Genomic DNA, 26,175 nt, shown 5'->3' on the forward strand with positions numbered 1-26,175 from the left:
CAATTGGGTACAGCTCGCCCCTCTTGGTCACCCCCTTACTGAGTGAGTAATGAATATCAGTTCAAGGTGCACGCAGAACATGCAGCGGTTCTTCCAGAGGACGCGTCAGCAGATGCTCTACGCCTTGAATCATCTCATCTCATTCCATAGGATCACCCGCCCTTGGCGTGCGCTAGCTTGACCTCGGGCTTTCACATCCGCTGAATGGAGCCTCCTTATCACTGAATGAGTGCTCCACGTCGGCAATGTGCGCTCATGTCGACAATTGGGCTTGGACGACTCCACCTGCGCGTTACATTGAAGGGCCATGCATGAGCTGCATAGAGCTGGAGATCACTGCGCAGCCGATCGCGCCCGCCGCTGCCGAAAGATGCGGGCAACTGGTTCCTATTGAAATGCCATGTTAGCGACCGTCGCGCCTTCACCTTGGGTGGTACATCGCCATGAGCAGGGGTGGAGCGAGTTCCTGCCCACATTGCCGACGATCCAAAGAACCGGCTAGAATCGGTGTGTGGCATGTGTGGGGGTCATGTCAAAGTCGGGTACGCTCCTTCCGGCGGCACCCCTTCGGCACTGCCGGAAAGAAGCCCTCGCCATGGACGCGAGTGTTTTCCCTGACGCGTTGCTGAACGCGTTGGAGGCGTTGGACGCGTCGAATCAAGGTCGTCAAGTGTGGCTGGAGGCGCCGAGGCGCCGGCATCGCCGTGTGGCGCTTGTCGAAGCGATATTGTGCTGGCTGCCGGTTTCAGCGCATGTCTCAGCCACGTCCTCGTCTCTGCGCCATGCCTTGGCTGGTTCAGTGGCTCGTGCGCATCAGGGGACGTACTGTAGAGAGGGCCTTTGTTTGGCAGGAATCGGCTCGCCTGACAGCTTTTGAGCAGCGCCGTTAGTCCGACCAATGTCGGAAGGCGGCGCCGCGGACAGTGGCCGAATCTCCGTAGGCCCTACAACCGACCACCTCCTCGGTGGGGCTGATCGACCATGCATGCACAAAAATGAGAAGGTACGATTGTCCATGAACGATAAGAGAGGCTAGTGAGAGCGTACGCGCGCTTCATGAATGATATAGACACAATTAGGCGGGTGGACCCGGCACTGAGCGCAGAAGCGTGTTTTGCCTCAGTCCGGATTGCACCAAGGCTATGTATGGGGTTATGCAAGGTCCGTCGTCATGGATCTTGGCACTTGAAAAGGCGACACGGACGGCCAGGTGCGGGTCGAGTGATAATGCGAAGGGATACAGCCGCTTAGAGGGCGAGGAGGGCGACGGCCACGAGGGTCACGAGCGCGGCCACGGGCGAAGCGGTGGCCGAGGTGAAGCCGGCCGAGGGCTTCGAGGTGGAGCTGGCACCGGCAGCGGATCCCGAGCCAGTACGCGAGGCAGAGGCGCTGCCCTGGGACTTGCCGTTCGAGACAGTGGCAGTGGCCGAAGCCGAGGCGGCCGAGGCAGCAGAGGCGGCCGAAGCCGACGAAGCGGCAGCGGCGCTCTGGTAGCCGAGCGAGGCAATGGGGAAGAGGTCGGTGGACTGGAAGGTCTGGCAGTTGGACGAGGCGGGGACGCGAGGAGTCCAGGGGAGAGTGCTGGTAGCAGGGAGGGTCTCGGGCTGGGACCAGGTGTAGGTCTGGCCGTTCGAGGTGTAGGTGCCAACCTCGTCCTGGATCTCGCCCTCGCACGACTCGAAGACGCCGCCCTTCTGCAGAGTGGCGTAGTCGGCGGGCATGTTGTAGGTGCAGCCAATCAGGTCGTAAATGCTAAAGGGGTCAGCACCTAGTACGTTCATGTACGACTCACTTCTGGCAGTAGTTCTTGTCGGTCGAGTAGCTGGGGTCGCAGAGCTTGAGGCAGAAGAGGCCCGAACCAACAAAGTTGTTCCAGCTCTGGGTCTGAACATAGGTCTTGCCGTCACCGTTGGCAAAGCCAGTCGAGTAGAAGAGACCACCGAGGGGGTTGCCGAGGAGGTCGGCACCGTGAGGGTCGAGCTCACCACCAGTGTCCGAGGCGGCAAGGTTGATACCGGCAGTCTGGTTGAAGTAGCCGACAATCTGGATGTAGGCAGGGGTCTTCATGAACTGAAGAGTCGTGTGAGCGGGGGAAGCCTCGTTGCCATACTGGGCCATGTGACCTAGCCGACCTACCTGAATAGAGCTGAAAGTGCCCTCGGGGAAGATGCGGGCACCGTGGCCAGAGCGCGAGCACTGCGTGGGTCAGGGAGGCGTTCCGGCGGCGTCTGCCCGTCGGGTTTCACTCACGTAGGCGACAACAGCAGCCTCAACCACACCGATTGTGTCGGTGCCCGTGGTGCCGGGGCCACCCCAGAAGCAGAAGTCCTCGATCGAGTTGAAGACGGCGGTCTGGCAGAGTGCATTGGGGCCCTCGGTAGTCGAGTTGCAGAGGTTGTCTGGAGGTGTGTGTTAGCAAGTGGGACACATTGCGCAGGGCGCGCAGGGTAAAGGCCAGGTTTCGGGTGGGTGGTGCAGGTCAAAATAGACCAAACGGCGCCTCGGCGCGTGTCTACTGGCGCGTTCCAAACAGTCCCAAACAAGACCATCGCACCACCACCTCGGGGCAGATGGTTCCAACTGTGCAGACAAGACACTTACAGCCAGACTGGGGACCACGGAGAACGGGGTAGGGGTTGACCTGGTAAGGAATGGCCGAGTAGGGAATGTTGTACCTGTGGGTTGGGTGGCGCGTCAGTTTGTGCGGCGGCGACGGTGACGGTTTGCAAACCTACTCGGTGAGGGGCTTGGGGGAGACGACTGGGCCAGCGGGGGCAGCAGGAGGAGTGGTGGGGGAAGCTGCGGCGGGGGTGGCAGCAGCGGGGGTAGTGACGACCGTCGTCTGGGCGCTGGCGACGGCAGCAGCCACGAGGGCTGCGAAGAGGACGGTTGTGGGTGCCATTGTGGGCGTGGTGTGTGGGGGTTGGGGGTTTAGAGAGCGACGAGGAAGAGGAGGAAGAGGAGGAGGATGATGATGAGTAGAACAAGAAGAGAGAGAAAGTGAGATGAGAGAGATGAAGAGGAAGAGGAAGTGATGGAGATATGTGTGTCGATCCGAGGCCAGGCGACGAGGCAAGGCGAGCAAGGCGAGCAAGGCAGCCCGACTGGACTGCGTCGACGCACAGACCCACCTTCCTCCCCTCCTCCCACGCGTCTGTTTCTATTTTGGTCGACTTTTCCGCAGTGATTTTCAGGGAAAAGAGAGCAGTGCCAAAGGGCTAAAAATAATAGAAGGATCTAATAGGAACATATTGTAATGATCACGTGACATGAACTAATGTTCAGGGCACTAAAGTCTAATTATCACGTGACTTTATTAGGATCTCGTCCCTGGCTGCCCCCCGCAGTCGTCGGGGTCGAATGGCGTCTCAACTTGAATTTGAATCCAATTCCAAACTGGCACAAAATGCGCTCAACAAAACAACAATCGGCGACGGCGACGGCGACAGCAAAACAACGAGCAACAATGGTAAACAGCATAAAGCATCAACGCAGACATCTACTCGTAATCACTTATACATTGTACAGACTTGGATGCTGATAATATAAGTAGGTCCCCTGCCAGTGGGGGCAGGGGGGGCATTTCTATCAATACACTGCTGGCAGGGAACCCAAAGGGCCCAGACAGTGACAGGGTCGTCGCGTCACCTTTGGGTCTCCCACGCACCCGTATCCCCACGGCCGTCACCCACGGCCGCACACCACCCGCCGCCAACGCCGCAAACCTAAAGCTGCGACTCCAACTCCTCGTACAGCCTCTCGGCGAGCTCCATCGCCCGGTCACGCCGCTGCCGGCGCTCTTCCTCGGCGTTGCGGGGCGACATGAGACCCGAGGTGCGACCGCGCCCTGTGCCGACGCCGACACCAGACGCAAGTGACCCGCGCCGCGGGTCAGTGTTACGCGACACGGACTGTGGCACGGCGCCGCGCTGGTGGTGGTCTACCCCGTCGACGCGCGATGTTGTCCGCGACGGGGCATGCACTGACGCAGGGCTGCGGGGCGTCGCAGACCCGGAAAGCGACCCGCGCCCGGCGCGCCCTTCCACCCGCTCGAGGCGACGGCTGAGCTTGTCGACAAGCGCGAGACGGTCCACAATGTTGGACGCGCTGCCCACGCTTCCCGGCGTCTGGGACACTGGCGCAGCGAGGAGCCGCTCAAGCGCCGCGACCGTCTTGGCGTGGTCGAGCGCATCGCGATTCACGACGTCGTCGGCACCGTCGTCGAGACCGACCGGAAGGGCGCCGAGGGGCACGCCCGCAAAGGCGCTAGAGTACTGTGTTGGCGTGGCCGCTGCCTGGGTCGTGTTCCTGCTCGGCTGGTTGGTCGCCCGGCTTGGAGGTCTGCTTGATGGTGGGCTGGGTGATCGCGCAGAGGCGGGCGACGCGAGACTGCGGTTGGGGGTGGGTGGGGGGCTGAGTGGAGGCGGCTTGCCCGAGCGATTACTCGTGACGAGGCTGAGCTTGCCGCCATGACCTGGCCCGACACCGCCGGCGGCGTCGTGGTCGCCCGCGACTGGCTTCTTCCACCTGATGCCAAACAGCTTTGACCGCTTTGGCACCGCCTTGGTCGGTTCGAGCGCGAGATCGTCCTTCTCACTGAACTCCTTGTCCTTGTCCCACACCTGGGTGACGCGGTCGAGCTCTGGCTCGTCGTCGAGCTCAAACAGAGCCTGCATAAAGCCCATGTCGCCACCGCCGCTCGGTGGTGGCTTGTTGTTGCTGCTGCTGCTGTCCATGGGCTCTGCGTCGTTGACAGAGACGAAGGGTGCGTTGATCCCTGGGTGGTTTGCGTTCAACGACGACGAACCTAGGTCGATCTTTACGTCTGACGAGTCGAGGGTGGATTCCTTGGGGAAAGTCGCCGCCCACGCTGCGCGGACCCCGTTCATAAGACATGGGTCGACAAAGACGCATAACTGGGGGGAAGGGGGCAGGGGGTGAGCGGGGGCAAGCCGTCGGACGGATCACACGGCACAAGGCGTCACTTACCAACACAAACACACAGCCTCTCGCACCATACAGGAAGTAGTAGAAGACGTACAGGCCGTACTCTTGGGGCGTGCTGACCCCGCCCGTCGAGGAAATGTAGAGATCGCCGACTGAGTCGGAGGTCAGCGTAGATTGGCAGTGTAGACTCACTTGCAATACCGCAGTTGACAATGACGAGCGCAATGGGGTACGCGGCAATGCGGAGGGCAATGCTGACGAACCTGTCCTCTAGCCTTCCCAACGCGCGCTTCCGATATCTCTTCTCTTTGCGGCGCTGAATCATGCGCGTCACGAAGCTGGCCTTGGCAGCGGGCTTGTCGCCCGAGTCTGCCGAGACTGTCTCATCGCCGCTCAGCATGGTGAGGTTGAAGCTCTCGGTGCCTGCGACGGCTCGAGACGTTGCACGGCCCTGCCGGAAGAGCGTCACGAGGGTCTGTGCCAGCAAGTGTCAGGTTACGTCGCGCGGCACACGGAGCTGCTGCTTACGGCCACGACTGCCGCGACAGCGTAGAGGCAGGATAACAGCTGCCACAAGTACAGGTCGAGCACAAAGTTGCGCATTCTTGCTTTCTGTGTCTTGGCCTTGATCCAACTGGAAGGAGACGGGCGTGTCAGCCTAGTCGTCTCATCGTCCGCCTCCGCTCCGTCACTCACCACACGTCCAAGACTGGGTCATATCCAAAGTGTCCGAGCCCCGCTGGGATGATGGGAATGAACATGCCAATGAAGATCGAGATGCCAATGTACCATTTTTCCAAGCCTGTGCCAAGTCAGCAATCACGCCCAAGCACACCACCCACCCAGCCGGATGGGATTCAAGCCCCAGACAATGGTGATGGCGAGGTTGACGGCGATGAAGGACACGAGATAGTTGACGCTGTGCAACGTCAGTGCGGCGACTAAACGATCGACGTACACGCCCATGTACGCCATCATAAAGTATACAAAGGCCGAGCATACGCGCGGTGGTGTGCGGCCCGTGATTCCAGGCTTGGAGTCGTCAGCCGGTTCCAGCACAGCAGCAGCACACCACCACGACTTACTGCCACGACGACGAGGTAGCTAATATCATACAGGATCTCAAAGCCCAGCGCATGAATGAGGAGCCGGAAACTGATCCGGTCGAGAAAGTTGCGCGCAGAGCGCACAGAGTGCACCCATAGCGCGAGACCGATGACGGACAAGCAGGCGACGATCGAGCACCCGGCCGCGACGCATGACTGGATCTCGTTGGTCTGAGTATGGGTGTAAGCGCGAGCACAAGCATGAACGGGCCCGAGTGCGCACGGAGACGCAGACGCTCAGTCACACTCGGTGACCAAAGATTATTGCGAGCTGCGCCACCGGGGACCATCGCACCCGCACACCCCCCTCGCCGCACTCACCCTGATCCGCTCGGCGGTCAAAACAAACATGGCCCTATCTGCTGAACCGGGACGAGCGACTCTACCGCGCGGCCATCGATTGGTGGTGGTGGTGGTGGTGGTGGTGATGGATGGACAAGAACGAATGGATGGAGAGCAATAAGGTTGGCCGCGACGCTGTCCATTTGTGGAGTAGGAGTGCTGCTGGCTGGCTGGCTGGCTAGCTGGGCGGCGGGTACCTTGGCACTCGAGGGAGCTGCTGGTGGTGCTGTTGCTGCTGCTGCTGCTACTGTACTGCTGCCAAGCCTGGCAAGCCGCGGCCACCACGTGTGGAGCGTGAGGGACACGTGGGTGGGAAAGTTGCGACGACTGCAAAGATACAAATGCAACGAACAATCCAAGCCAACAGCGAACTCGACATGCGTAGATGACGACGAGGCGGCGGCGACCTCGGTCTCGATGTCATGACGCTGCTGCCTGTGAATGGGCACAACCTCTTAGCGGGCATCAGAGCTGGGCCATCGGAGGACAGCCAGATCTCACCTTTGCCGTCACTGTTCGGGCAGCCCGTCAACATCATGTTCAGCCTTTACATAAGCCGGCCAAGGTGTCTTAGACTTGGCACTTGACGGCCAGCTTCATGCTCATATGACCTCCCTCAGGTCGGTATTCAACGCCATGTCGTGTGCATCGGCTCCAGGCGGTCGTCTGACACCTCGACAACTGCCGCAGCCCCGCGCCCCCCACCCTTAAGCGCCCCGGGTTTGCCGTCCACTCCCCCGGCTCCTGGCGATAACAGAGACGCCGAGGCAGAGAGCCCCGCAGCAGAAGCCGGTGCCCAGCGCGCCCAGCGGCAGCGGCGGCGCCAGCGATCGGGCGAGTCGCCGGAAGGGTCCCCCCATGCCGCCTCAAATAGTGCAAGCTATCTCTCGTTACGTGGACTACGGCCACATGCGCCGCGCTGAGGAGTGCACATACCGGGCCGACACGGCCCAGGCGGCACACACTGCTGCGCCACGGCGTCGCTCAGCGAGCGCACAGCCGGCACACTGCCCGGCGAAGACGGGGCGTGGTGGCGGCCAGAAGCTGGGGATAGTTCTTATCACGCGCCCAAAGCACAACGACAACAAGCCCGGGCATGGTTTATAACCTCCCCGTCTGACAGTCTAGTCCCCAACTATAACATAACCCTCTTCTCATCATGCTCGCGCTCACACTCGCGGGAGCGCTCATGGCGCTAGCGCCGCTGGCGTCGGCGCAGGTCAAGCCCTCGGGGCCGGTGTGGATGCCCCCGCCAGCGACGGAAGGTCTCGTCGCGGCCACGTCCAACTCGTCTGGACCAAACAAGCAGTGGACGACGGCACTCGGCAACGCGCTCTACTTTTACGACGCGCAGCGCAGCGGCAACCTCAGCCTCGGGACGTACGGCAACCGCGTGCCATGGCGCAACACGACGCTGCTCAACGACGGCAGTGACTGGGGGCTCGACCTCAGCGGCGGGTTCCACGACGCAGGCGATGTAAGTACACACCCCTCACCTCACCGCACTGCACCGCCTCCGCTCACGCCCTCGCGCCCAGTACATCAAGTGCACGTTCCCGTTCGGGTTCACCATGTTTGCGCTGTCGTGGGGCGCGCTGTCGTTTGGGCCAGGCTTCGATGCGTCCAACCAGACGCCGTACATGGACGCGACGCTCCGCTGGGGCTTTGACTGGCTCATCAAGGCGCACCCGAGCAACGACACGCTGTTCGTCCAGGTGGGCAACACGACGCTCGACAACAACTACTGGGGCGGCGACCTCCACATTCCCGAGCCCCGCCCAGCGTTCCCAGTCAACCGCACCCACCCGGGCACCGACGTGTGGACGTCGACGGCGGCCGCGTTCGCCATGGGCGCCATGGCGTACGACGGCGGTCTGTGGAACACGTCCAAGAGCGCGCTCGCACCAACGTCGCTCAAGGACGCAAACTACTCGGCCACGCTCCTCCAGCACGCCAAGACGCTGTACGAGGTCGCCAACACCACGACCAAGGCCAACTTTTTCGCATCCATCCCCGAGGTCGGCGAAGCGTACGTCAGCTATGGGTGGAACGACACGATGGCGACCGCGGCACTCGCGCTCGCCGCGGCCACCAACGACTCGGCGTACTACCTCGACGCGTACAACACGTACGTCGAGTACAACATGACGGCGTACCGCGGCTCGTGGTGCTGGGAGGGCCGCATCCCGGCCCTGTACGTGCTGTTCGTTGAGGTTGCTACTGCTCGGCCCAACCTTGCAGCTGGCGCCGGGCTGGCAAACAACCTTACCGGGTGGCAGACCGAGGCCGAGGCGTACTTTGACTACATTGTCGCGGGCAACAACGGCGCCGGCGGCCTCACACCGCCTCACCAGTTGCCTGGCGGCACCACCCCTGCAGGCCTGGTGTACTACTCGCCGTACTCGGACAACAACACACTGCAGCCCGTCATTGCGCTCGTGCACCTCCTGTTCAGGTACGCGCCGCTCGCGTCCTCGACCTCCAAGGCTGCAACCTACCTGGCGTTCGCCAACAGCCAGCTCGACTACATCCTCGGCAAGAACCCCATGAAGCGCGTGTACATGGTCGGCCTGCACCCCAACTCGCTGCAGAACCCGTCCAGCGCGCCGGCGTCGGGCGGACAGGACGTGCTCGACGTGCGCAACGACCCAAAGACGGAAGCATACGTCATCTACGGCGCGATCCCCGGCGGCCCGCTGCGCTCCGACAAGTTCTGGGACTTCCGCGACGACTGGGTCGAGACTGAGCCCGCGCTCGACTACAGCTCGAGCTTCCCCGCCATCGCGGCGTACAAGATCGCCACGGGCGCCGACGACCCGTACTATGTCCACCTGGAGGCCGGGACGGCCGTGAACCCGAAGGGCGTGCCATGCGACAACGCGCTTCCGTGTGAACCCAAGAAGAAGCTCAAGGGTGGGGCGATCGCGGGCATTGTGGTTGGCAGCGTCGTCGGTGCGGCACTGATCGGGGCTGTGGCGTGGCTCATCATTCGCAGGCGCCGCGCCAGTGGCTACGACGAAAGCCCCGCTGTAACAAAGTAGCTCGAAACAAGTTGCCAAGAAGTGAAACACATCGTGCCGCCCGCTCGAGAGCAAGACGTACAGAAGAGACAAACGTCGGGTCGCCCGCCCTCATGTGAACTGGTCCTAATTATGCATATACTACAACACGACTCTCTATGCCTTGCACTCTGGCTCTGTCACCTGGTCGACCACCTGGGGACCGGTGTAGTGTTTCCGGCTGTACGCAAACCAGTTGACCGTGGCGAGGAGCATGGCGACGCCGATGACTGGTGCCGTGTAGTTCATCGTGCTGCCGTTGACAGTTGACGTGGCGGGGAAGCAGAACATGACGGCCGTGAAGAGGCCCCATGATATGGCGATGGCGTAGCAGATTCCGCCAAAGACCTTGCCAAGGGAGAACTGAGGCTTGAGCTCGAGGATGGTGCTGCGGCCCTTGATCGCAACGACGATAACTGGGAGGATTAGAGGGGCTCCAACAAAGTACTCACTTGGAATGAGGTACGAGATGCCCAGGGCCACCAGTGTGGTGGACAGAATAGAGCTGAACATGGCCGAGCTCCCGAGGTACAAGAGCCCGATCACCACGCTGACGCACCACGGCACGACGAGCGCAGGGATAGGGGCGTTGAGGCGCTTGTTGACCTTGCGGAAGAACTTGGAGCAGACAACGGCCTCATCCTCGGCGAGGTTGAGCGTGATGCGGCTCGCCGTGGTCAGGGTCGCCTGCGAGCCGATAAGGGTGCCGATGTACGGGATCAGCGTGAGGCAGGTCGCGCCGACCCGGCTTCCAGTGGCTTGGTATAGGATGGTGACTAGTGGCCCGGCCGTGCTCGTGATCACGGCGTCAATGTCGGTGATGGTGAACATGAGGCAGAGAACCACGATGAAGGTGGAGACGCAGCCAAAGACAACCGTCGCGGAGATGCAGCGTGGCGCGTCGCGGCGGGGGTTGGGCATCTCGTCGATGACATGGGCCACGGCATCGACTAGAGTGGGATGAGCGGCAGTCCAGCATCGTAGTCTGGTGCAACTCACAGCAAGTAATCGTAAAAGTCGGCTGCACCATGCCGGTCATGAAAAGCACAAAGTTTCCCCAGTCCGAGTCCTGCCCGTCAGCCACGCACCAACCCCTCATCCACCCACATTAATAAACGTCGTAAAGACAAACTTTGCAGACTGGAACATTGGCTCGGTGCTCTTCGTGCCGGCACAAGCGAGGGTCGCGACGATGAGGATCACTGCTCCACCGGCCAGCCAGAAAATGCCGATAAAATCAAACATGTGCAGGTGGCGGCTGGCAAACGTGTTGATAACGAGCGAGATGGTGAGGCACAGCACGTAGAGGAGGAAAAAGTGCCATGGCTCGAGAACAAAGTCTGGGTTCCACAGGCAGACGAGGTAATATGTCATGTTTGTCGTGACGCTAGCTGCGCCGCTGAACATGATGCACCCTGCGGTGTGAGATTAATCACAAAGCCAGCCAACCACTTACATCCAGCCCAGGCGAGCCAGCCGTCGTAGTAGCTCAGAATTGTGCCCCAGCGGGTCGGCACCGCCGTGGTGGTCAAACTGCGGTTGGCGTGCGTGACGAGATATGTCCAGCCGTACTGCGCCGATTGGGATGGCCAGATCGAGCACAGCTCGGAAAGGCAGAGCGCGATGGATACCTGGCCGACTCCGGCGATGAGCTCGCCCCAGAGCACAACAACCGGGCCACCTTGTGATATGCCCTACATAGGTGTCAGTTTTTTTGTCAGAAATCAGCTTCTTGAGACATACGACGTTGAGAGTCATCGTGGCGATGATCCAGGACTAAGAGTCAGCGAGTCCCAAGTGGAGCAAGGCACCTACATTGAGGATGACAAAAGCCATGCCGAGGGAGGAGAAGACTGGGGTCAGAGGTGACGGATTGGTGCCACGTACAGCTAAACTGCTTGATGAGGTGGGGGTTGGATTCACCAGCTACAGAGTTGACGGACACAAGTGTTGTCGGTCCCGACTTGTCCTTCTCCTCGAGGGGAGGGGTGGACTGGCCCGAGTGCGGGAGGGTCGGCATGGCCTCGATGGTTGGTGAGGGGGACTTGACTCTAATTCCCATGATCGCGAGACGGAGAGTTGCTGTGATCGCCTCGAGTGGAGCAGCTTGTGCTTTTGTACAAGTATCCCGAGGCTATCCAGAGCCCGTCGCAGCTCGATCTCACCTCCCGGTCGATACCGGACGACGCACGGCGTAGCCACAATCAAGCAAGTGCCACGGATAAGGTCAGCTATCGAGTGGAGCGGCGGCCAGGCTATCGACCGAGCTAAGGCCGCCTATTCGACAGCGCGCGAGGAATGGCACATGCATGTAATCTAGTTACGTGGGTGTCGTGAGAGTTGCAGTGGTGCACAGTGCACACAGTGCAAGCGCCACGAGATAAGAAACGGCAAAAAATAGTTCCGCGAGGCGCGATAAGAGTCTATGTGGCGTTGGCGAGGGAGCCGCACGCTCTCGAACAACTCTGGACGGCTATTTCGGGGGTTCGCGGGTGGTGCCGCGGTACCCCGGTTGATGCGAGACAGTCTGGCTCAGCCCATCGCGGTCCCCCGCACTATCGGGGCGAGTTAGCCGCTGGCGCAAGGGACGGAGAACGTGCTTGCTGCGGGGTGAGCGAGGATGCGGAGATCAGCGAGGGGGAGCGGGTATTGGCCAAGTGTGGGGCCCGGGCGAGGTATCCGTGCTTCGTGGCTCGGCGATAGGGCAGAGGACGAGAGGGAGAGACGAAGACTGACGCGCCGGCCATCGAGATTTAGTCCGTCGCACTCCGCGGATCCCGGCGGGCGGACTGTGCCGCTGCGCATGGAGTCTGTCAGTGGGTGTAGTCACTGGTGGAGTTAAGGAGGCGCCGTCAACGACGTCTGCTCTTGCTTTCGGACGCACCTGATTGGCGCTGTATGACAGTGCTATGTGACAAAGTGACAGCTATGTGCCAGTCATGACATGCAAGTGACAAACGCACCCAATCACGGCCCGCAGTGACGTCCATCCGTCGCACTTCCTCTGTCCGCCACACCGTGCCACACTCGTTGTCAAGATTTTATGCATTCTATCCACTTGTTCGCTTCAACCCCCACAGCAAAAACTCTATGCTACTACTTCTTCCCGACCATGTCACTCAGCGGTCCCTTCTTGACCATGATGCTCATGACCTCGTAGAGGACATCGGCGGCAGCCATGGTCGTGTGCTCGGCGTTGGTGTCGTAAGCGGGCTAAAATGTCAGCAATAGTCGGTTACAACTCAAGCTGGCTACTCACAGCAACCTCGACAATGTCAGCAGCGACAAGGTTGAGGTCTTCGAGACCGCGGAGGATGGTGCGCAGCTCGCGGGTGGACCAGCCGCCAGTCTCGGGGGTTCCCGTCGCAGGCGCAAACGCGGGGTCGAGCGTGTCAATGTCGATGGACAGGTAAACAGGGTTTTTGGTGCCCACACGGTCGAGAATGCGCTTGATAATACCCTGCGTGCCGATGGTGTCGACCTCGCGGGCCTCGACAATCTCGAAGCCGCAGTAGCCGTCGTTCTCGTAGTCGCTAGGTCCCGAAAGCGTCGTGCGGATACCACCGTGGATGTTGGAGTGGTTGGAAAGGAGGCCCTCCTGGGCAGCATGCCAGAAGTACGTGCCGTGGTTGACGGCCGCGACGTCGCTGGGAGAGCCGCCAAACACCTTGGGCTTCCACGTGTCGAGGTGCGAGTCGAAGTGGATGACGCTGATGGGGCCGTACGCCTTGTTGATCGAGCGGAGCAGCGGGAGCGTGATCGTGTGGTCACCACCGAGCGTGATGATACGCGGGAGGGTCTTTCCGCCGCGCGCCGGGCCGGGCTTGTAGGCGTTGGTGCTCGGCGGGCGGGAGAGCAGGTTGTAGTGGCCCTCCTCGATCTGCTTGAGCGCGTACGTGTTGTCATACGACGTGACGGGGATGTCGCCGCAGTCGATGACGGTCGCCCACGAGTTGAACGGGTTGACGCTCAGCGGCACATTGTAGCCGCCGTAGAGGTTGAGGCGGCGCGAGCCCTGGCGGATACCGCTGGGGCCGAAGCGCGCGCCGGGGCGGTACGAGGTGCCCGTGTCGAACGGCGCGCCGATGAACGCAATGTCGTACTGCGCCGTCGGGTCCGACAGGCAGTTCTTGTACGGCAGGCGTCCGAACGTCGTGATGCCCGAGAAGACGGCGTCGGCCTGGGTGCCGCCGTCTCCGGGGAGGCGGTTGTACTGCCTGAACCAGAGCGACTCGGGCGCGCCCTGGAGCACGGTCTGGTCGTCGTGCTTGTGTCCGCCGGGGTGGGCGGCGGCGAGGGCCACGAGGGCGGAGAGGAGTGCGAGGTGCGGGAGCATGGTACTTGGAGGTGGTGGCGATGGTGGTGAGAACTTGGAGAGCGCGCAAGTGTCCTTCTTATATCCCAGCAGAGGAGCCCGCGTCGAGACTGGCGTCGACTTGGACGTCATCGACTTATCCCCCGGCTCAACTCTCCAAGACTACTCATCCATCGGCGACGTACTCCACACCAATCGCCTCCTCCCGTCGCGCAATGAGCCTAAACCAGTATTGTGCCGACTTGACCATGCATCGGGATCTCTCGCCATGTCGTCGGCGCGAAGCATGCACGCTCACAAGGAGCGGATATCGCGGCCAAAGCGAAATGGAGGCGGGCTACCTCGCCACAAGGCTATCTCGCCCCGGTGCGGCGACCCAGTCCGGGACCCTTATCTCTCCGCAAGATAAGGCGGTGTGCAGCCCACGCCTCCGTACCCTCCGACTCTGCTCCATATCCGAGGCAGCGCAACTTCACAGGCACACAGCGGCGAGCCATGTACCCATAAAACCACCCCAGTGGCATGCATGCATGTGGCACCCACCCCAACCACCACCACCATGTCGTCCTACTACCCCGAACCGACTGAACGCACGCCGCTCATCACGGCGGGCGAGGGCGAGGACAAGGCGTCGTCCCGCGGGCACGAGGTGCGCGAGTACCTCGCCGAGACGGTCATCCTGCTCAAGGCCTCGATCCCCGTCATTCTCGCGTACACGCTGCAGAACAGCCTGCAGACGGGCTCGGTGCTCATCGTCGGCCGGCTCAGCCCCGAGGCGCTCGCCACCGCCGCTTTTTCATACATGTTCGCCATGGCGACCGCGTGGCTCATCGCCTTGGGCGGCACAACGGCACTCGATACCCTCGGCAGCAGCGCGTTCACCGGCTCGACCAACAAGCACGACCTCGGCATGCTGCTCCAGCGCGGGATTATCGTGCTCTCCGCATTTTATGCCGCCGTTGCCTGCTTGTGGTGGTTCTCAGAGCCCGTCTTCCGTGCACTCGGGCAGGAGGAGTTTATCTGTACCCAGTCTGCCATGTTCCTGCGCGTACTCATCCCCGGCGGTCTTGGATACGTGTGGTTCGAGTCACTCAAGAAGTACCTCCAGGCGCAGGGTAAGTTGGCCTCCCTCTCCAATCCACTGTCGGCCGCCACTCACACACCCAGGCATCTACCGCCCGGCGACCTACGTCCTGAGCCTCACGGCGCCCTTCAACGCATACCTGAACTACATGTTCGTCTACCGCCTCAAGATGGGCCTCTACGGCGCACCCTTCGCCACCGGCATCTCCTACTGGCTCTCGTTCCTCTGCCTGCTCTTCTACACTGTCTACGTAGACGGCTGGCAATGCTGGGGCGGGCTGCAGCTCCGCCGCGCCTGCCAGAACCTCGTACCGTTCGCCAAGCTGGCGATCATGGGCGTCGTGCACGTCGGCACCGAGTGGTGGGCGTTTGAAATCGTCGCGCTCGCTGCTGGGCGTCTCGGCACAATCCCCCTCGCGGCGCAGAGCGTCATCATGACGGCCGACCAGGTGATCAACACAATTCCCTTCGGGCTCGGCGTCGCGGCCTCATCCCGCGTCGGCAACCTCCTCGGATCGCAGAAGCCGCGGGGTGCTGCCCGGTCGGCGAACGCCGCCGCTGTGCTCTCCATCGGAATGGGCACGCTCGTGCTTGTCGTCCTCATGGGCACCCGGAACGTCTTTGGCCGCATCTTCAACGACGACGACCGCGTCGTCAGCCTCGTGGCCGATATCATGCCCTACGTCGCGTTGTTCCAGATCGCCGACGGGCTGAACGGTTCTTGCGGCGGTTCGCTCCGTGGCATGGGTAAGCAGTGGATCGGCGCTGCGGTCAACCTGGCTAGTTATTACGGTGCCGCGCTACCCGGAGGCATCTACCTCGCATTCCACGGCTGGGGACTCGAGGGCCTCTGGATCGGCCAGTGCGTTGCGCTGTACCTCGTTGGCCTCCTCGAGTGGATCATCGTCAGCCGGAGCAACTGGGAAGACGAGTGCCGGTTGTCCCTCAAGCGGCTCGAGGATGACGACGGGCACGGCGGCGGCCATTGAGCGCTGTGAGGTTGTGGATGTAGTCTTAGATGCTCTTCAGATCGTATGAAGTGATGTACTCGCCTGCAATACAACTAATACATAGGAGGAAATGTTCAACAACAGTCTAACATATCAAGGTCGCCCGCCCAGCCTCGGTCATGACGTTGGGCCACCGGCACCCTTCATCATCCATACCTTCCCCCATCCGCTTCCAGCACTCCTCCGAGACAAACTGGAGCGACTGCACCTCGAACACGGCCACATACTCCATGGTAATGAAGATAGCACGGGCCGAGTCGCGAGCGTCCGGGTCCTCGAGAACCGAGCACGCGACCATGAGCGGCTGAGATGTCAGCACGAGCCAACGCACGAACGCACGCACGCACGTGCCGTCACTCACAATCTGCATGAACTCGGGCTTATCCCCAGCCTCCAAGCACAGCTCGATGACGGCCCGCGCGCTCGCCTGGACGTCCGGGTTCATCTTGTTGTACGAGTACACCTGCGTGAGGAGGATGATACGGCTCGCGTGCCATAGCGCAAGCGAGCCAATCTGTACGCGCGCCGAGGATAGCTGCGTCGAGTTCTCGTACCTCCATCGATGGAGCTCGGCCTTGGCATTGGCTGCGCGTTGCGAGAGCTCGAGTTCTCGAGGCCCAGTAGCCGTGTTGGTCGGGATCTGCATCTCGTGGAGCTGCACAGGGCCGGATACACGCTCATACTCTGCACGCTCGGCGGCACAGCGCACGATGTTGGTGGATATCGCGAGCAGTGCAGGGTGCATGGCTGTAAAGTTCTCGAGCCAGTGCCACTCGAGGTCGGACGAGGCTGCAATTGGTCCGATAGCGCGCAGTTCACCCCACCATGCCAAGTCGCCAGTGAGGAGCGCAGGCGCCGTCATCGTGTTGAGCGACACTAATGGCGTCGTCAGTTGCGTGCGGGTCTGAGATTGCCGGAAACTCACCGACAAAGTCCCAGAACGCGACGTGGCCAATGAGGAGCCTGCGCAGCGGAGTTGGCGCGTAGCCGCTCCCAAACAGCATCTCCTTGGGCCCACCTCGGTGGCGGACAGACATGACGACGTATCGCCAGATTTCGCGCCAGTGCGTGCTAGCGGCAAACACGTCGCACATGAGCAGCGTCAAGGCCGCGGCGAGGAACGTGTCGCTCTCCACCTCGGGACCCCCGCCCTTGATAACGTCCCTGAGCCCGCATGCACTCAGTGCACGATGCCGGTGCGCAATGCCATGATAATCGGCATCGTCGACTTGTTCCGTGTTCTTGAGCTGGATGCTACCAGTGTCAGCAGAGCAGGCGTGACAGCCACCCACCTGTACAAATGTGTGGCTCCGAATGAGAGCAACGCCGACTTTAGGGCCCTCGTGCTTGGCGTCTCTTGTGGGAGGAAACACAGCCGCGCAACGTGTTCTACCCAAGGATTGTTCTTCTCGCTCGTGACCATGATGGAGAGGGTGTACATGAGGCAGTGGTGGAACTGGCGCGTGCGTCAGACGTAGCCACCTCGCAGAGTCCACTCACACATCGTCTCTCCACTTCGCTAGGAAACCACTGCATGAAGACCGACGGAGGATCAGTTGGGCCGTTGTAAAACTTGCCCATGCGAGTCTGTCGGAAGAGGGCAGCCGGCGCTTCAAACTTGAACCACCCCCGCTCGCGCGACACGGGCGAAGGACAGCCTGGGCAGTCCGAATGCTGGGCATGGTCCACCGAGTGCCGCGACGCCGGGGTCAGGGGCGACAGGCTGCTCTCGCTCGTCTTGTGGTCGTGGTTGTGGACCGTCAGCGGGGGCGGGCGAGCTTCCCGCTTCGATTTGATATCTGGCTTCGCGTCGTCGGCCTCCTCGCTGATCGTGTCGGGTTCCCGCTTCAACTTGAGGCGGTACTCGTGTCGGCTGGCGAGCGACGCGGCGATCTTGTCATCGCTGAACGTCTTCTTGTCTGGGTAACGGCACTTGGATGTGTCAGCTGGAAGGTAACGCGTGCTGCGGCCATCGTACCTCTGCATTGAACTTGCGACACCGGCCACACGATGGTTGCTCTACATCGACGTCAGCGACGAGCTGCATAAGCGCGCAAGCTCACCCTCATCGCACTTTACGCGCCGAGACCGGCAGACCAGGCAGCCGGCCCTTGATCGAGGGCGTGGGGCAGGGCGGTCGCTGGACCTGGGCGCTGGCGGCATCGTTTAGGTGTGCTTGGCAGCGAGTGATCCACCACCTGGTTGCGGGGTAAACAAACAAGGCGGGGGGATGAGCGGTGGGCAGAGATTGTCGTGAAGTCTAGATCGGCGACAGTGCTGATGCAAGACGAGCTCGCACTGCACTGCATGGCTGTGTTGCTTGAGAACACGGGGCTTATCAATTTGCTAGGCGTGAAATAGATTGGTCGAGAGATAAGGGTGCAAGTGCGCCGTGGCGTGCATCGGAGGAGGTCGCTAGTCGCGATCCGGCCTCTGACTCGGGTCTACTGCTCGGTAGCCGGGGCTGGGAGCACCCCCGCACCCCCGCAGGGCCGCTACATCATGCAAGTTGATTCTGGCAGAACAGAACGTTGTTGTTGTTGCGGCGTTGATAAGGTGAGCCGAGCCGTAGTGCTGGTAAGCCGGCATCAGGCAAAGCTCCGAGATCCCCACAGCCGCGGCTAGTTCCATGACTGGCGGATGTGAAGAGTGATAGCGGCGGGTGGGAGTTCGATGGGGGTATGCGGCCGTCCAGCATCGTTGATGAGCGAGTGGGCCAAGTTGCGAGCTGCTCAACAACCTGCACCAACCCAACAGAAGTCATAACCGCGTGACTTGTGCATGCCACTGACCCCGTGATCCACAACGACGACGGGCTTGGCAGGCCGCGACTCGAGACGGCCTCGACATCAGATTGCTTTCGCCAAGACTTACCCCGCCTCCCATGTCCACCATGTCATCAGACTCGAGCTGTGCTACAGACTGACAACCTCCCCCAACTCATCCCCAGCTCACCACGGCCGAGCTGCTACCCACCCAGCTCCCAGAGCTACCCACCGAGGCGTCGTTCTGGGCTCATGGCGCCGCAAAGCCCCTCCCACCCCGGCTCAAGGAGCACCTCCGCATGGTCCTGGACGACGGCAGGCGAGATGCCAACCCCCTGCGGGTATGGAACCAGATGTCTTCGGACCAGCGGGACACACTCTGGGCGCTCAAGAATCTCGCCATCGACGAGACGCGCTTCTCCTCCGACGCCGACACGTGGCTCCGCGTTGCTTACCGTGCTGTGCTGGACCGCATTGTCCGCCGACTCCAACCCGCGCAGGCCCAAGGCGAACAGCTGCAGCCGCTGCTCATCTCCCTCGACTCCCACCGCATCAACTACTGCCATCCGACCGACCCAGCCTTTGAGGGCGCGCGGGTCTTCTCACACACGCGCGTGGGGGTCACGGAGCGGCTGTACGCCCGCGCGCTGGACGGGTGGTTCCCCACCAAGGCGCTCCTCCGTCCCGGGTTTGCGGTACTCGCGCACGCCAACGACGGTAACAGGACGCTGTTTGGCCTCGCCGACGGCATCATGGAGACCCACGCCTTCCCCCTCGAGTGGTTTAGCGAGGACAGGTCGCTGTACATGCCTCGCGACAAACTCGCGCTCGCGCAACGAGTCCCCGGCGTCAGCAGCATTGAGGAGGGACTTCGCATCATTGACGCGGTGATGGCAGAACATTTTCCAAAGGACACTTTCGCGTCGATTGATGCTGCCATCGCCAGAACCGGCACCTGGCTCGCCCGGCATGCGATAGCCCTCGCGCTCTTCCGCCTCCTCGCTGCCAACGAGATATCCGGGGCAGTGTACGCCACCGCTGTCGTGTCTGATGCCTTCTTACGATTCTACATACTTGGCCCTTCGCGCATCGCGGTGGATATCGGCGACTCGGAATCACGCGCCGAGGAGATGGGCCTGGCGCCAGCTGAGCGTCCAAGTCAGCCCTACTCGGCCGTGTTTCGCCACGATACGCTCTTCGACGACATGGAGAACAGGCTGTTCCACGGCTGGACCGACTACAGTCCCGATCTGGCCAAGCGCCCACTTGTCGAACAGCTCCCAGGCTTCGACCTTGACGGGTTTCAGCGCCTTGTCAATATCACGCAAGCTGCGGTCGTACGAGTAGGCGCGAGCAACCCATTCGAGTGCCAGCGCATGCCCACACCCATCCAGGACCAGGTGGCAGCCGCCACGATCGATGCACTCGAGGAGGCGGGCTTGCCCGACCACATTGCACGGGTCATCCTCGAGCTGTCGCTCGGCAACCAGCCCACGGTGGAAGACCGGTACCCATGGCACCCGGCGTACCCAGCCCAGGTGTTTGGGAATGCTCGCCGAATCGCCAAGCAGATGGAGGAGCTCAACCCTTACAACCGTCCTGGCAGGTTCGCGCCGACCCCTGGGCCAAAGTACCACTCGCCCATGGCCCAGGGGAAGGCGCCGTACGCCGGGCACGATGTGATCGAAGCAGTTGTCGACAATCTTGCCCGCTTTGTGGCCGTCACTCGAGAGGAGATGGACGAGCTCATCGCGGCGCAGGTCGAGACCGATCTCAAGCGGTACGACGCGCCTCACGAATCTCCCGGGTCGGAGGCTCGTAAGAACAAGCGCAAGCTGGAGGAGTAGGACAACGTGGCGTCTGTACATCCCCACCCTAGTTGCACAGAACCAATTGGCAGAGGGCGGCGAGGACGTGCGAGCGGTGACTAAGAGGCGCGGGGTACATGGCAAGCAAGAGATTGCATCGTGATGTATACTACGTGGTTTCAGTGACCCGGATGCTGCTGCACACTCACAAAACCCGTGTATAACGTGGCGGGTCCATGGCGACGCCGGACGGCGTGCGGCGTACGGCGCACAGGGTTTGTACCCACAGATGCGCCCTTGTAGTCGATGCTGCCGACAAGGTATGTCGACTGATCGCAAGGGCAAGCGGACATCCCTCTTATGGGCCGAGTCGTGGGAGTGGATCCATCGTCACGAGGTGGGCGATGGGTTGACGGCACCTCACGACACTCCGTCGGAGCAGGGATCGGGCACGAGCAGGCGTCATTCCGCGCCCAGGCGAGCACCACAACCTCGCGTACGCGAGCGCCTCACGCCTGGCTGTAGAGCGCGAGCCTCCCCGTCGAAGAGTCGTAGATCGGCCCTTGTCTGATTGATGGTTCAAAGTGACGAGTGTCACCAAACAACGCCGCATCACTTCCGTCAGCGGAACCCATACACCGCACTCACCAATCCCAAGTCCTTCGGTGCCCTCGGCGGCGCCACCTGCTCTCTGCCCAGCAGCTCGTAGTCGTGCTCGTCTGGCGCCTGTCTCCGCGGAGGTCCGATAATGCACCCCTCGCCGCCGATACACATCTCTCGGCGCACCCAATCGCGCAGCCGCTCGGGCTTTTGCCCCCTCCGGCGCGCGCGCACCACCTTGCTGCGCCACGCCGTGAGCCAGATGGCGCTGTAGAAGAGGATGACGGCGCCGAGGGCCAGGATCGCCATGCCGTACGATATCACGCGCTGGTGCTGTGGCTCGGGAGGCTTCTTGGTGCTGCTGGGGAAGGGTGTGGAAGCGTCGGTGGGGTCTGTGGTGTCCGTCGCGTCGGCGGCCGTCGAGTCGCTGGGATTGGACTCTGCTGCTGTCGTGGGCGTCGGCGCTGTCGAGTCGGCGGGGTCGCTGTGCTGCTGGATTTGCCGAGCGACGGGCTCGGCGACGAGCGAGTCCACACCTGCGGCGGTGCTCGGCAAGCCGGTGGGAGCGGCCGAAATCCCCGCCGCGAGCACGACACAGGCGGCAAACACGAGGGAGCCGGCCCTCATGATGCTGATGTTGTTGTTTGTTTACAGCGGTGCATGGACAAGTGAGAGGAAAGTTTATGCTGTGCTGTGCTCTACTGCCAGGGGAGCAAGGAGCACGTTTGCGGACTCGGACCTCGGCGGTGCCGGGCATCGGTGGTGGAGCGACGAGCCAGCAGCCAGCAGCCCGTGACCCCCGCACCCTCATGGTCGTGCCAAGACTTGGGAAGTCCTGAAGGGGGTACGTTGTCCCTGGCAAGTCGCCGGCCGGCATCATCATTGCATGTGGTCTGTCGTCATGTTGTTATGCTTGTGGAGTCAAGGTCGCTTGGTGACTCCACAGATGCAGCAGCTTGCCTATGTAGGATGGTCCACAGTATAACAAGAGGGCGCCGACGGGACCTCCCATTCACTTACTCTTCCTCACCTCAACCATCGCATCAAAGACTCCGCCCATGCCCGACCAGATCAAGGTGAGGACGCTGCCAGCGGCCACGCGACCAGATGATGCTGACTTTGTTGCAGAACACCTCGAGTCAGACCTCAGACGACGCTGGAGAGGATTCTGCCGGTCCCCAGCTGGACCTCGAGGTGCCCACCTTCAAGCCAGCCGACAAGATCGATCTCGCAATGACCGAGAACACATCCGCTCAGTCCGGTGACAACGACGCAGACAGCTGAGCTGCTGCTCGCGGTACACGTCGCGGCGATGCAATACGATCATGGAAAGCTGAGACAGACCCAATGGTGACCAGCCCTGACTCAACGAGGAACATGAGGTGGTGGTGTCTGACGTTGCATCCACCGAACGCCGGAGCCCCTGCCCAGCCCACCACTTCTGCGCACCTTCTCGGCGGCTCGCCCATGCTCACTCGGTATTCCGGGCGCTGTGCAGTGAGCTGCAGATCGAGTCGATCTGCCACATTGCCACACTGATGTCTTGCTCATTCCGGGTGCACACGCCGCCGCGTCGATGATTGACGCAGAGATCTGGAACCGCAACCTTTAAATGGGCGTGAAGGGCAACTTGCTCTTTGTCGTTTGACTCTCATCACTCATCTTTGTCACAATGCCGCCAGACCCACTTACACGCTTCGACAACTTCATCGTTGGCGAGATCTTCTCCAAAGTGCCTCTGCACGACATCACTCTCTCGCTTTACAATGTGTCACGCGGATGGCGACAGGCGGTCGTCTCCACCGGCGCGCTCAAGACGGCTTTTCTCAACCAGTCGTCCTTGTCGATGCAGCAGAGGCGTCGGCTCAAGGCCCAAGGCGGCACTGTGACTGATCCCCAGGCTGGCCCCGTCGACTGGCGGCATCTGGGTGAGTGTTGTCTCACTGCCTGCTCCAAGGCGGCGTTTGCTCATCCACCCACCAGCCTTGGATCACCTCCGGCAAGAGCAGGCCTGGGTGACTGGCAAGCCGCGCGTAGAGTGGCTACGACAGGTGTACAACCCCGACAACATTGTCTTCCACTCGAGGGTCAACGACGAGGGAGACTACTATCTCGGGCGCCTCCCCTGGCTCACGCCCGAAGGGTTTGACCAGCCCAAGATCACACTGGTCCCCGTCAACCTGCATACCATGGCGGCGTCCAACGACAAGCAGGAGACGAGGACCCTCGACGGCGTACGAACCGAATACAGAGTTATTGGACGGATGCTCGTGTATACACCGAGGCCTCGCAAGGGATGGGCGCAAATCTGGGTCACAGAGACGGCGTGGAACGACTTTGGTGCGCGAGAAAGGAGCTTCATCGCCGGCAGGGTAGAAGCGGAGCAACACGAGGACTCGGTCTTTGACGGCCTCAAGTGCTTGGCTACGTTTCCTGTGAGGACCGACATCCCCCATCATCACATCCACATCACGACGTCTGCCGACCTCCAACACTTTGACGTCTATGTCGTGTCGGATATGAAAGACCGCTCGCACGTCTATCGGCTCGCGACGACCGGTGGCATCAGGGCCGAGGGGCTCATCCATGACATTGAGCACCTCCCTGTATATGGCCCACTTGAGGTGAGTGGTCTCGCACCAACGGCCTAACCCCCAGGTGATCACGATGGACGACTACTACGTCTTCAGGCGGTACCACTACTCACTCGAGGTGTACTCTCGTCGGACTGGCGACCATGTCACCGCTCTAACCACAGTCGCGCGCGTCGGATCACAACTCAAGCCAATGTCTCCGCCAGCAGTCACTTATCAGGTTTCGCTTGACGATCTGGTCGTACGCAACACCAACATCGGCTTCCGCGTGTTCAAGGCCAATCCCGGCAACACTACACGCGAATGCAACATACACGGTATTGAAGTCGACGGCTTCACAAAGGACGATCCACGCTACAAAGATGTGGCCTCTGACATGGCGACGCGAGAGGGGCGCCAGGGCCGCTTTGGGTTCGACGAGTGAGTGGGCGTCCGTGTTCCGTCCTGACGTCCAGCTTCCAGACGTCCAGCTTCCAGGTGGATCACAATGACCTCCTCCTCTTCAGGCCTTCAGGGGCGTTCTACGTTATCCAGGACTTCCACCAAGTGCTTCGTGGCGCCGAGGACCTGGAGTATGACGACCGGCTTGACCACATTGCCAAGCACACTGTTCTGATCGACACGACGTTTGGCGGGTCGGACACGCTCTCGGAGGCGTACCGCATGACACTGCACGGCCGCAGGGTTGTCATGGCCACGGTAGGTTCGCAACATGGCTCTTCTGACACGCAGTACGACTGCATCCTGCTGTTCGACCTGAGCCGCATCCAAAAGGCAACGTCCGATTCCCCCAGCACCCTCTCCTGCCGGGCGATCACCGGTCCCGTGCGCGACATTGGCACATTTGCCATCGACGTGGAGCGCTACTTCATCGACCAGATGGGCATATACGAGATGGTCAACCTGTGCAGCCTCCACGAGGACGAGTACAAGCAGGGCATGAGCCCCGATGCTTCCATGGTGCCATGGGAGGACGAGTGGATGACTAGGGCTGAGGGCTACGAGCCGTGTAAGTTGAGCCACAGGTCGATTGTGCTGATTGTCGCAGGTTGTATTCGCGTCTTCCGGTTCGAGTAGGCCGGGATTCATAAACATACCGTACAGTAGGTCAGGTGCTTGGCGGAGATGAATCGCGACTTGCCCACTTGACGTCAACTGGCCCCGTCCGTTCATCAACTCCTTCCATGTAGCCGCGTTTCACTTGTTTGCATTCGATTCTGCTCTACCACACTCACAATGGACCAAGACGTGCCCGTGGGTGGGTCTCCCGTGCTAGTCAGTTGGGACCCAGTCGCTGTACTCCCCGACAGGGTGCTGTCTGGCATCTTTGATCACCTCGAGTTCGACGACATTGTATCATTCTCCAACGTTTCACAGTCCTGGAGATGGGCTAACCCCGTTGTACAGCACTTCAAGGTGGCCTACCTCGCTCTCGACAATGTCGATCACACCGAACGAGCGAGCCTGCTCCTCGCCGAGGCCGCGGGGCAGACGCCAGACTGGCGCTCAGCATGTAGGAGGTTCCTTTGCGACCGAAGCTGATAACCAGGGGCTGCGCACATCCCCCAGGAGTGCGGCTGGACATCACAGCCGTTCAGACTTCGCTGGTCTCACCACGTCAAAGACGAGTTCCGGGGCAGAGTCAAGGGCTTCAGCTACGACCCGGTGGACCGCACGCTCGTCATCATGATGGACGACCGTCGCAACGGCGCCCACACACGCAGCATCACGACGATCGACGCAGAGACTTTCCTCCCGATGAACGAGCCACAGTCCTTTCCTGGGAGAGACGCCCTGCTGCTCTCCGTCAAGGGCATCGGCCATGTCCTGTGCTTGGGAGGGCCGCCCGGCGACGACAAGTCGCGTGCGACCGTCCACGTCCTGGTTTCGGAGCGAGCAGCGGCGCTGTTTCGACATGTCGCTGATATACAGCATGCCGAGGCCAACGTGCCCGGCTTCAAGTGCATCGCCAGCTTTGCAACGTCTTCATACTGGGCTCTGGAGGAATCTATTCAGCTTCATGCGGACCACGATCAAACGACCGGAGTCATGACCATTGTTGCCGTCCACAACGACGCCAACGGCAGCCTGCTTATCGATCAGCTCGCGTGCACGTGTGACCGGCCGCTTGCACCACAGCAACGGATACCACTGCGGCCAGAGACGCGAGGCATGCGGTTCATCGACGCCGTCGACGAGCTCACAGTTAGTCGGCTCCCCCGCCGTACACTGACGTCGTGCAGAAGGTCGACATTGACGACCACTTCGTGTACCGCCGCCCGCGTGAAGGCTGCCAGGTGTACGGCCGTGTGACGGGCGAGTATGTGCTCGGGCTGGGCTATGACGTGGATCTGGGTATCGAGCCGCCAGCAGTCGTGTACGACCTCACTTCAGCGGTGGAGTCTGCCGTTGAAGAGTACGCGGAGGACGGAGCCCCCAGAGGCATACGCCCCGCGACAATCCGGGTCGACGCGTACGCAGCCACGCCGGGGGACGACGAGTTCAACGACATCCTCACGGCTTTGAAGGGCGACGAAGAGGACGAA

The 26,175-nt window shown here is 61.4% G+C and overlaps 10 protein-coding genes across 12 annotated transcripts; 4 read left to right on the forward strand and 6 right to left on the reverse strand.

Moving 5' to 3' along the window:
* Positions 1-965: 965 nt before the first annotated feature.
* LOC62_01G000017 (uncharacterized protein) lies at positions 966-3,005 on the reverse strand. The gene is made up of 6 exons (XM_062766441.1): positions 2,736-3,005; positions 2,602-2,675; positions 2,251-2,399; positions 2,137-2,196; positions 1,793-2,070; positions 966-1,752 (listed from the first exon to the last, which is right to left on the reverse strand). Exons 1-6 carry the CDS (start codon positions 2,900-2,902, stop codon positions 1,248-1,250), a joined length of 1,233 nt encoding a protein of 410 aa, XP_062622425.1. The 5' UTR covers positions 2,903-3,005; the 3' UTR covers positions 966-1,247.
* A 497-nt stretch (positions 3,006-3,502) lies between these two features.
* LOC62_01G000018 (uncharacterized protein) lies at positions 3,503-6,477 on the reverse strand. 2 transcript variants are annotated; one of them, XM_062766442.1, is made up of 9 exons: positions 6,375-6,477; positions 6,033-6,224; positions 5,906-5,979; positions 5,790-5,866; positions 5,644-5,749; positions 5,476-5,581; positions 5,140-5,422; positions 4,990-5,099; positions 3,503-4,916 (listed from the first exon to the last, which is right to left on the reverse strand). In XM_062766442.1, the coding sequence occupies exons 1-9, from the start codon at positions 6,402-6,404 to the stop codon at positions 3,726-3,728; spliced, it is 2,169 nt and encodes a 722-aa protein (XP_062622426.1). In that variant the 5' UTR covers positions 6,405-6,477; the 3' UTR covers positions 3,503-3,725. The 2 variants fall into 2 exon arrangements, with proteins under 2 accessions (XP_062622426.1, XP_062622427.1); XM_062766443.1 differs by having other exon boundaries at positions 5,790-5,979.
* An 846-nt stretch (positions 6,478-7,323) lies between these two features.
* celD_0 (Endoglucanase E-4) lies at positions 7,324-9,567 on the forward strand. Its single transcript, XM_062766444.1, has 2 exons — positions 7,324-7,872; positions 7,934-9,567. The coding sequence occupies exons 1-2, from the start codon at positions 7,555-7,557 to the stop codon at positions 9,434-9,436; spliced, it is 1,821 nt and encodes a 606-aa protein (XP_062622428.1). The 5' UTR covers positions 7,324-7,554; the 3' UTR covers positions 9,437-9,567.
* HNM1_0 (Choline transport protein) lies at positions 9,565-11,709 on the reverse strand. Its single transcript, XM_062766445.1, has 8 exons — positions 11,342-11,709; positions 11,270-11,307; positions 11,198-11,230; positions 10,911-11,148; positions 10,562-10,869; positions 10,454-10,523; positions 9,907-10,404; positions 9,565-9,870 (listed from the first exon to the last, which is right to left on the reverse strand). The coding sequence occupies exons 1-8, from the start codon at positions 11,514-11,516 to the stop codon at positions 9,572-9,574; spliced, it is 1,659 nt and encodes a 552-aa protein (XP_062622429.1). The 5' UTR covers positions 11,517-11,709; the 3' UTR covers positions 9,565-9,571.
* Positions 11,710-12,487: 778 nt separating this feature from the next.
* SPAC11D3.09_0 (Putative agmatinase 1) lies at positions 12,488-13,790 on the reverse strand (the record flags this gene model as incomplete). The annotated part of the gene is made up of 2 exons (XM_062766446.1): positions 12,488-12,667; positions 12,714-13,790. The coding sequence occupies 2 exons, from the start codon at positions 13,788-13,790 to the stop codon at positions 12,551-12,553; spliced, it is 1,194 nt and encodes a 397-aa protein (XP_062622430.1). The 3' UTR covers positions 12,488-12,550.
* A 538-nt stretch (positions 13,791-14,328) lies between these two features.
* SPAC11D3.06_0 (putative transporter) lies at positions 14,329-15,841 on the forward strand (the record flags this gene model as incomplete). Its single annotated transcript, XM_062766447.1, has 2 exons — positions 14,329-14,884; positions 14,937-15,841. The coding sequence occupies 2 exons, from the start codon at positions 14,329-14,331 to the stop codon at positions 15,839-15,841; spliced, it is 1,461 nt and encodes a 486-aa protein (XP_062622431.1).
* A 62-nt stretch (positions 15,842-15,903) lies between these two features.
* Positions 15,904-18,210, reverse strand: LOC62_01G000023 (uncharacterized protein). The gene is made up of 6 exons (XM_062766448.1): positions 17,926-18,210; positions 17,363-17,794; positions 17,155-17,318; positions 16,788-17,116; positions 16,224-16,738; positions 15,904-16,166 (listed from the first exon to the last, which is right to left on the reverse strand). Exons 1-6 carry the CDS (start codon positions 17,929-17,931, stop codon positions 15,948-15,950), a joined length of 1,665 nt encoding a protein of 554 aa, XP_062622432.1. The 5' UTR covers positions 17,932-18,210; the 3' UTR covers positions 15,904-15,947.
* A 716-nt stretch (positions 18,211-18,926) lies between these two features.
* On the forward strand, positions 18,927-20,474 carry LOC62_01G000024 (uncharacterized protein; the record flags this gene model as incomplete). Its single annotated transcript, XM_062766449.1, has 1 exon — positions 18,927-20,474. One exon carries the CDS (start codon positions 18,927-18,929, stop codon positions 20,472-20,474), a length of 1,548 nt encoding a protein of 515 aa, XP_062622433.1.
* Positions 20,475-20,497: 23 nt separating this feature from the next.
* LOC62_01G000025 (uncharacterized protein) lies at positions 20,498-21,662 on the reverse strand (the record flags this gene model as incomplete). Of its 2 annotated transcripts, XM_062766450.1 has the most annotated exons (3): positions 20,498-20,604; positions 20,645-21,050; positions 21,084-21,662. In XM_062766450.1, the coding sequence occupies 2 exons, from the start codon at positions 21,660-21,662 to the stop codon at positions 21,048-21,050; spliced, it is 582 nt and encodes a 193-aa protein (XP_062622434.1). In that variant the 3' UTR covers positions 20,498-20,604; positions 20,645-21,047. The 2 variants fall into 2 exon arrangements, with proteins under 2 accessions (XP_062622434.1, XP_062622435.1); XM_062766451.1 differs by lacking the exon at positions 20,498-20,604 and having other exon boundaries at positions 20,611-21,050.
* Positions 21,663-22,687: 1,025 nt separating this feature from the next.
* LOC62_01G000026 (uncharacterized protein) lies at positions 22,688-23,686 on the forward strand (the record flags this gene model as incomplete). Its single annotated transcript, XM_062766452.1, has 2 exons — positions 22,688-22,963; positions 23,019-23,686. The coding sequence occupies exons 1-2, from the start codon at positions 22,708-22,710 to the stop codon at positions 23,684-23,686; spliced, it is 924 nt and encodes a 307-aa protein (XP_062622436.1). The 5' UTR covers positions 22,688-22,707.
* Between the last annotated feature and the right edge of the window lie 2,489 nt (positions 23,687-26,175).

The sequence above is a fragment of the Vanrija pseudolonga genome, chromosome 1, assembly GCF_020906515.1.
Source record: "Vanrija pseudolonga chromosome 1, complete sequence".
NCBI classification, from domain to species: domain Eukaryota; kingdom Fungi; phylum Basidiomycota; class Tremellomycetes; order Trichosporonales; family Trichosporonaceae; genus Vanrija; species Vanrija pseudolonga.